The sequence below is a fragment of the Aplysia californica genome, unplaced genomic scaffold (genome assembly GCF_000002075.1).
Source record: "Aplysia californica isolate F4 #8 unplaced genomic scaffold, AplCal3.0 scaffold00519, whole genome shotgun sequence".
NCBI lineage: Eukaryota > Metazoa > Mollusca > Gastropoda > Aplysiida > Aplysiidae > Aplysia > Aplysia californica.
In genome coordinates, this window is record NW_004797789.1 from 456,716 (window position 1) to 466,306 (window position 9,591).

The window sequence follows — 9,591 nt, forward strand, 5'->3', positions numbered from 1 at the left end:
AGAGAGAGAGAGAGAGAGAGAGAGAGAGAGAGAGAGAATGAATGTTTCACGGAGCGGGTTGTCCCAGCCCTAGGTAGTTTGAGGCAACCATAGCTCGAGGGACATCATACAAAGATAAAGAAGAAAAAAAAAAATGGGACCGCAGGCACAGTTCGGCGGATGTGTGATTTCAAGCCTTCTGTGTTCGTCCCATCCGTGTTATACTGTCAATTTAGTTTTAGTAGTAAGCTTTTAACCGCACTTGCACCATAATTTAGGTCATATAAAAGTGCTTAAGATTAGAGGTGTTACAAGAGAGTACTAAACACCACAAAAAAGGAGGAGAGATAAGGACGACAGATGTGTAATGAGAAAGATGGAGCAAACCACACTGGAGCACCTACCAACCAACCACTCACAACAACACACAAATAGGTCACATAAGTGCTGAAGAGTAGAAGTGTTTTCTACAGAGTAGCATACAAAGACAAGAAGGAGGAGAGGTGAGGGCGATAGATGTTTGACAGTTAAAGAATTAGAGCTGGATTTCAGTTTGAGAGTGGTTTGAACCTGAGCTTGAGTCTTCTCCGGAAAGAGAAGTGCCTCAACAAATATATGTGTAACTATGCCGTGGAACCAGGCGTTAGTCGGCTTTTGGGCATGTGGAGTTATTGGAATCATCTGAAAACTTTTTCATTTGCCTTGCTTTTCGATGCCAAAATACCCATTTATCTCAAATAGAACTCAAGGTATTTGAGACTGAACAAGGTAGGGGTCACCTGGTTTCAGAGGTAAAATTAGTGAGAAAATGGCTGCCACATTTTGGTAACTTCAATAGCTTGAGAGTCCTTGAAAAATCTACCCATTTTGAACATTTAATCAGCATTTTTCAGTAACATTCACATGGAAATGTGTCGTTATACCGGATATAAAAGGTACTGAGCCAGAAGAAAAGAAAGTCGAAAAAATAGCCAAACTGATGCACAAATGGCTGTTTCTTGGATTTCATTATTTGGACGAGGGCCTGATTTCACCACGATGCCTCACATATGCAGGACACAAAAAAAAAAAGAAGAAAATCATACAAAAGCAGACAGCAGCACTTACAGAGGATCTGGGCAGTAGTTTGGGTGCGGCATGCGTCGGCCGGCCTTCAAGTAGCGAATGATGTCCCAGTTGTCTACCCCTGGGTAGGGTACGAGGCCGCGAGTCATGAGTTCCCACAGGACTATGCCATACGACCACTGGAGAGGGAAATGGAAACGTGTTATTTTGGGGTTTTTTCATAAGTTTTGTAGCACTTGCCACAGAATTAACCTCATGTGGGAACCCCAGTGCAGACACTGTGACTACCACGAGGAGACCGGTGAACATCTTCTCCTTCACTGCCCAAACCTGGCAGTTCTTTGATGCAAGCTCCTACAGAACACCTACAGACTTACAAAGCCTGCTCTACTCTGGCGTTGACCAGATGACAAGGACATGTGGTTACTTGAGGGAGGCATTGTGCTGCCAAGAGCGAAATGCTCTCAGCTAAAAGGATTTGAAAACAACAACAACATAGCACTTGCAACATAACGAGGACATATATGCGTACGAAAGTTTACTGGAGAGAGAAAGAGAAACTACATGTTTTTTTCCTTTTTGTTAAACAGAGTTTTATATGGCGTTTGCGACATAATTAGGTCATTTAAGTGCCGAAGATTAGACGTGTTACTGGAGATTAACATACAAAGGAAAGAAGTAATTCTAAAGTTTTAGTACCAGTTTTACAGCAATTGCAACATAAATAAGGCATGAAGGTATAAAAAAATTAGAGGTGTTACCTCTCTCTCTCTCTCTCTCATGCACGAACCCAAGCATTCACACACCACATACACACACACACATACACAAATGTGCGCGAACATACACACACACCACACACACACACACACAAAGACACACACGCACACGACGTGCGCACACACACACAAACATGTGCGCGCACACCCACACACACACAAACGAGTACACACACACACAAACAAGCTGCTCACCACATCAGACTTGGCGCTGTAGTTTCCCTTCTCCAAGCTTTCAATGGCCATCCACTTGACAGGAAGCTTGGCCTTCTTGTTGGCCGAGCTGTAATACTCCTTCTCGTAGATGTCGCGGGCCAGACCAAAGTCCGCCACTCGCACGTGGAACTCTTCATCCAGCCTGGAAAAAAAGTTTGCTTTGTTTTTGTTGGGGTTTTTTTTTTGGTTAGATTTATATTTTTACAAATGAGATAGAAGATGTTTCTCTCTCCCTTTCCCCCTTCACACACACACAGACACACAGACACACACACACACACACACACTCACTCTCTCTGTCTCTCTCTCTCATTCTCTCTTTCTGAGTACCTCTCTCTCTCTGTCTCTGTCTCTCCCTCTCTCTCTCACGCACGCATTCATGCACACACGCATAAGTTGAAGGGGGGAAGGAGAGAGATTTTCTTTTGGTCAGAACACAATGTACTGGTTATACGTAACTGTTTTGTATTGTAAAGCACTCAGAGCCAGTGTACTTTAACGCTTTGTAGTCAGAAAGCCAGCAGTACAAAATACCCCATTTGGTCACCCAGCCATGAGAGTGACTGCAATGTACTTCTCCGGCCTGGCACAGAACTGCGCCCAGGAGACCGGAACGGATCATTTTCACCGGAGCAACTGCAAAGTGTTAATTGGGGTTGAGCGCTATATAAATGCCAGATATTATTGTTATTATCTTTATCATTAAATCAAAATGTCAGTATTTTTTTTATGCCCTAACAGACAATTTAGATCATTTGGACAGTGAGTTTTCGTCCCTGCTTGTCAGGATCAACCCGGACTGAGATACAACATCCCAGCAGAAAGACTGAGATACTTCATAAAACATCTTGCCTGGCTGAGAGGGATACAACATCCCAGAAGAAAGACTGAGATACTTCATAAAACATCTTGCCTGGTGAGAGGGATACAACATCCCAGAAGAAAGACTGAGATACTTCATAAAACATCTTGCCTGGCTGAGAGGGATACAACATCCCAGAAGAAAGACCCAGTGCATGTTCTTATGCACAGAAGAATTGTAAATGGGTTGATTTATCAATGTCATGCTCATACTGTGCCGAAACAACATAGAGGGAACTGCTGCTTTTTCTTTCCTCATCCTTAATATCGTCATTTTCTCTCTACTTCTTTTGTATGTTTGTCACTCTCTCGTGAACTGTTATTTCACGGGTGCCCTGATAGTCGAAGCAGACTTTGTGCTGTTGAGGTTAAGAGGTGAGCACATTAAGCCTGATTCCGTGTTTGGATTTCTCTATGGACATCCACCCCTTGACGTTCATATGACCTTATGGAGTTGCAGGCGCCGTAAAACCATACTAAAACAAAAAACAATTACCTGTACAAAAGACCACTTTCCACTTCCATTTAAAAAAAACAATATTACGATAACACCTGTCTACGATGACCACTTTTCTCCTTGACAATGAGTGGCCATATTGGACAAATGACGTATAGACAGCATCACAGCATGTGACAGAAAGCCTGCTTGTGTGTGCATGTTTGTGTGTGTGTGTGTGTGTGTGTGTGTGCATGTTTGTTTGTGTGTGTGTGTGTGTGTGTGTGTGTGTGTGTGTGTGTGTGTGTGTGTGTGTGTGTGTGTGTATGTATACGTGTGCGTGTGTACGTGGTGAAACACTAAACCAATGTGTCAGGATCTGGACAATAAAGACGTTTCTTATCTTAAGGTGTATCTTACATATCAGGCCAAGATTTTCCTTTCACCTTTGTGGTGGTGACAGGACGCCTCCCAAAGCCCAACCCCAGGTCCACGCCGCGGGAGGTGGAAACTGGACAAAGTAGGGGATTGCTGGGTTCAACGAAGTACGGTGTGGCGTTATGTTTATGCCACTGAGGCGTCACGCTAACCGTGAAGGAGAACCTGGGTCACCCCGAAAAGTTGCAGGCTAACGGGGCTCTGGTGAAACTGTGACAGGCCTAGCACGTCGGCAGTGGATTATTTATTGCTAAAAACACAAAAAGAAGAAAGAACCCTGGCTCTCCGGATAGCAACAGAGAGACGTCTCTTTCTTCCCGCGACACCCAAAAGGGTATCAGCGGTGGAGAAAAGTGAAGTAAAAGTAAAGGTGATAGGACAGACAGAGGTAGTTCTCAGGGAGGTACTGATACAAATCCCTCAAAGACGGATCATGACATAAAGAACAAGTTGTTAAAGGTAAGAAACACAGGGTCAAACTTTAGGTTATCAAAATCAGTCTACCGTGCAAGACGCCTTTTAGCCTGTTTCAATTTCATTCACCAGCTGATACCTGGCACGATCAGCAAGCAGACCCTTTCATGGATCCTGGAGAGGAGGGAGGAGCAGCTATGGCATTGTACCGACTGCAATGATGACTATTCTCCAACCAAGTAAGTACTAAATAAGTAATTTACCTTTGAACCATTTTGACAAAACCCTAGTCACTTTTTAAAAAGTTAACGTTCTGAGTTTTCAGTAAGTCACCCCTTTTGTTTGAGCCATCTCAATATATTTTCCCTCCCCCACGAGTAAAGTGGGAGAAAAGTACCCAGGATATATCTTTTCTTTCCACAATGAAGCACTACAGCTCAGAAAGGCATAGCTATAGGAGACAGCTCAGAAAGGCATAGCTATAGGACACAGCTCAGAATGGCATAGCTATAGGACACAGCTCAGAAAGGCATAGCTATAGGAGAAACAAATTTCAGCGGATAAATTTCCCCATTTTGTTCTTCGTTGACCCTGATATGACCTTTGCTTCCAGCACAGAGCTTGTACTTGCTGCAGGCTGGCTTCTGCTCTGGCCGATACAAAACTACAGTCAAATATAACTGGAGAACACAGACACTAAATGTCTTTTTTTTTTCAATTTCGCTGCAACACAGTAAACATTTTTTTTAAAAAAGATTTCAAATCGTTGTTAATAGTGCAAAGTTTCATACCAGTTTTTAAAACAAAGAGTAAAATCATAATGTAAAAAAAAAAAAGGTTGTTAGGAGTGCAAAATATTACATTAAAATAAACTTTTAAAAATAAAAAGGAGAAAAAAGCAAAAGAAAACCGGGTTACCCAAAAAATGTCAACCAAAAAAATCCCAACAAACAAATCCGAAACACAAACACAAAAAAAAGCGTCAGATTAGTAACTTACATGCAATTTCTAGCTGCGAGATCACGGTGAACAAACTTGAGACTGGCCAAATATTCCATGCCTTTGGCGATATCAATGCCAAACATGATCAAATCCTTTATTGTGGGTTGCTGAAATCCAAATCAGCAAACATCACTCGATTAGCAAGTCAGAAAAACAAAATCCAAATTAATATCAGTGATAAAGAGGTTTTAAAAAAAAAATGTTCCAGTCATTTTTTTGCAGGCAGATTCAACAGAAAATTAAAAGCTATTCCTAGTCCACCATTTCAATCAGTATAAAGATAAAGAGATATTAAGCACATACATTTCCTACCACCATGTTAATGTAGCAATTGCGGAAAAGAGATTACAAAATAAAAACATTGAGTGTAAAAGCTATTCCAAACTTTCTCAAAACTAGACAAAAAATCAAATAGACAGACCATAGAATGGGTGAGAAGGATGCTTTAAGTAAGTAACGCAGATTTAAACACACAAGGCAACGAAAAGACAAACAAAAAGAAAAGTCCCAGTTCGTAGAACACGACCATTTTTGAGTTATGACCTACAGTAAATTCCCACCTCAAACGACGATTTTGGTTAATTGCAAATAAACAATAAGTAAATTCCAACGATTTTGGTTAATTGCAAATAAACAGTAAGTAAATTCCAACGATTTTGGTGAATTGCAAATAAACAGTAAGTAAATTCCAACGATTTTCGTTAGTTGCGAATAAACAATAAGTAAATTTGTAAGAAAATTATGTTCTGCATCTCCACTGATGTGGCCTCCTATCAAAGTATGTGTCTTATCAAACTGTTTGTGCATTCCTTTATGAGGTTAAGATAAGATATATTCTTGATTGTCTAGATATATGTCTAAGACATATTCTTTGATTTTCTAGTCTATCAGTCAACGAGCAGGTGCCCCGAGACAATGTGCATTTTTTTAAAATGGAAAAGCGCAGCATAAATACTATTTATTATTATCATTATTACTATTATTATCATTGTTATATGAGCAGGTGAGTGCGTCAGGGCATACCAACCATGGGTACGTGAAAAAGAGAAGGCAGGCATCTCAAAGTAAGCTTTGTTTTCAATCCTGGCCATATGCATGCCGTTTTTTTGTATAACCCGTATTTAGGATATTGATTCATAATAAATGTCCCCTCTCTTAAAATTTGAAATATGTGAAGAGAGAAAAGTTGTGTTTTTTTTTTCACCTCACATATTAACTTGAGAAATTTTTTTTTTAATTGTCTAATAATTTTATTTTAGAAAAAAAAAAAAGAAAGAAAAAGACAAACACATCTGAAATGGATAACAGGTGATCATACTCAACAACAAAATTGCTCCCAGAAATAATTAATATGTCAGTCTCTAGGTGAAACTTAATAAAAAACGTTCAAGAAAAAAATAAGAGAAAGACATACATTTTTTTCGTCTCGGATGTAAGTGTGGAGGTCCCCATGCTTCATGAAGGGCAGCACGACCAGCGGCATCTCGTCCAGGTCCAGGCAGACGCCAATAAGGTCAAGGACGTTGGGGTGGTTGAAGTCTTTCATGCGCAACGCCTCCTCCAGGAAACTCTGTAGTTCTATGTCTCGGGGGTTGTTATCTATACACAGAAAAATGAGGAATTTTTTCCATATCCTTTTAGTTTTAGTAAGAGTTATACGGCACTTGCAACACAATAAAGTCATATAAGTGCCGAGGAATAGAAGTTAATGTTACAAGAGTGTAACAAACATAAAAAAGAAGGAGGGGAGATAAGGATGATAAATGTTTGAAAGGAAAGAAGGAGCAAACCACACCAGAGAATCCCCCCCCCCAACCACCTGCGCTATTAATATTACATATTCATGGTGCCCATTGAAGACAAAACCAACACTCAGAGTAATCGTTTGTGCCAAAACCAGATTATTTTGCTTCTTTGGAGTTCACCTTTAGTTTATAGAGTGTGAGTTTGAATGGACAGTACCTTTGCCTTTTTGTATGAGCATTTGTTATTGTCTGAAAGAAGGTGGCTGTCAAAAAGTGCGCACATGATAAATTTGTATGGAGTTGGTATGAATGCGATTTTAATCTCCTATGTACGCCTTGGGCCCATGTTGTGGGGAAAGGCGGGATACAAATGCTCTTATTATTATTTCAATTAGATCAAATAAAAGCCAAAGATTAGAGGTGTTCCAAGAGAGTAACAAACACAATAAGAAGAAGGAGAGATAAAAACGATAGATATTTGAAAGGAAAGAAGGAGCAAACCACATCAGAGCACTCCCAAACCACCAATAGGTTCTCCCTTTGTTGCAGAAAACCTTCAAGTCAATCTTGACAATGTTGTGTCCGGAAATATCTTTTTATCTTTTAACCCTTTTTATTAAAGTACAAGGTCGGTACCCTTTGTATGGCATGCCAGCTGAACTGGCACATGGCATCTCGCACTTGTTTACCACTGTACCAGAAGTCTACAAAACTCAGCCTGTGCATTTTATTTGTAATTAAAACTTTACTTTCGTTGGACGGAGCATTCATTTCTACTCAGTTTGCCGTTAAGCTTTTAGCAAATATGTTAGATAAATAAGAGCAGGTATTAGAGAAATTTGTGATGCTGAAAAATCGGATGTACAAAATCGGCTAAAACGCACCGTTGAAAGGCCATATTAGCAGTGCCACTCAGTATCCAGTGTGTTTACAGCCTGGCGGGGTGGGTCAGGGGTGGGGAAGGGGCGGGGCGGGGGTGGGTGGTGGTTGTCAACACTTGCGGCTTACATATTCGAGAGAAACTAACACGGATGAGTAAAACCAGACCATTTCAAAGTTCGGCATCACCGTAATCAATAACGGTATGATGTGAAAAAAAAGGACATGATGACATGTTGCTATGGCAACTGGACAACAGGTCAAGATGTGTGACTAGAGAGCAGATGTGAGCAAACAAAAACAGACGCGCTACTCACCGTGCAGAGTCTTCACCGCCACCAGTATGTCTCCCTTCTGATTTGGCATGGTCAAGAATCCTCGCTTGACACACCCAAAATTGCCTGAAACAGATGACAATTGTTAGTAATAATACTGATAACAACAACAATAATAATAATAATAATAATAACAATAATAATAATAATAATAATAATAATAATAATAATAATAATAACAGTTCGCCCGTCAATGTCCGACCGTGACCAAACAAGAATATTTCTCAAGTGAAACAGAACAATTAGAAGAATTAAATGCTTAGATGACTTGTGGGATCTTCTACTGCTTAAAAGACCAAGTCTGGCAGAGAAAAGTCTGCCACATTTTGAGAATAGAAAACCTGTGAAAGGTTCAGCTAAGTTTCATTAGCTCTTACAAGTCAGCAAATCAGCACTAGATGCTGAATACTTATTTCTTTTTTTTTTTTTCTAAATTTGTCAGAAACATCCCCATACTGTATCAATTCTTATAGCCTTATACTAGTGGCCGTAACAGTAGGTTTGACCGTTGTGTCAAAATGTGACATGTGACTTTTTGTCATAAGTGAGGCATTGTGGTGAAATCAGGCGCTCGTCAGAATAATGAAATCAAAGAAATCTGCATTTTTTTGGCCCATGGGCAATTTTTTTCTAATATTTCTTTTCTTGGCTCAACACCTTTTAGATAGAAAAACACACTTTCGTTTGGATTTTGCTGAAAAACATTGATTAAAGGCACAAAAATATAAATTTTCAATTTGTAAGGACTCTCAGGCTACTGAAATTACCAAACTTTGGCTGCCATTTTCTCACTAATTTTACCTCTGAAACTATGTGACCCTGACCTCCTTCAATCACAAATATTTCGACTTCTATTCAAGATAGCTGGGTACTTTTTTCATCAAAATCATGGCAAATAAACAAGCTTTAGGATTATACCAATAACTCCATTTGCCCTAAAATTGACGAGCGCCTGATTCCACTGCGTCGCTACACATATCGCTACACACAACTCATAATGAGAATGAGGTGAGTATCCAAACGCAAACAAACCTTTGCCAATTTCATCAGCCAAGGTGAGATACTTCCGGTTAACGAGCAGGTGCTCCGAGACAATGAGGTGCAGCGTCTCCTCATCGATGTGGGCCGTCGCCTGGTACGGGCTGGCTGAAGCTCCATAAATCCCTCCGTCCGTATAATCTGAGAAAAGGGACGAAAGAGTCAAGTCTTATATACAGAGGTCTCCAGCTAATAGCACCACCGTATCTCGGGTGATAAGAAAAGCACGCTCTTATCCTTTAATCAATGTTTTTCAGTAAAATTCAAACAAAAGTGTGTTTTTCAATCTAAAAGGTGTTGAGCCAAAAAAAGAAGTATCAGAAAAAAATTGCCCATGAGTCCAAAAAATGCAGATTTCTTTGATGCTATTAATTAAGCAAATACCCCGTACACATACACACTCC

The 9,591-nt window shown here is 40.1% G+C and overlaps 1 protein-coding gene across 1 annotated transcript in view; it reads right to left on the bottom strand.

Annotated features, from left to right (window-relative positions):
* The window catches only part of LOC101857354 (hepatocyte growth factor receptor), a gene marked incomplete in the record, with an annotated part of 36,413 nt that overhangs the window by 995 nt on the left and 25,827 nt on the right, over positions 1–9,591 (bottom strand). The window contains 6 exon segments of the mRNA XM_013086907.2: positions 1,087–1,223; positions 2,019–2,181; positions 5,188–5,297; positions 6,605–6,789; positions 8,132–8,215; positions 9,182–9,327. Coding sequence (XP_012942361.1) covers positions 1,087–1,223; positions 2,019–2,181; positions 5,188–5,297; positions 6,605–6,789; positions 8,132–8,215; positions 9,182–9,327 — 825 coding nt within the window.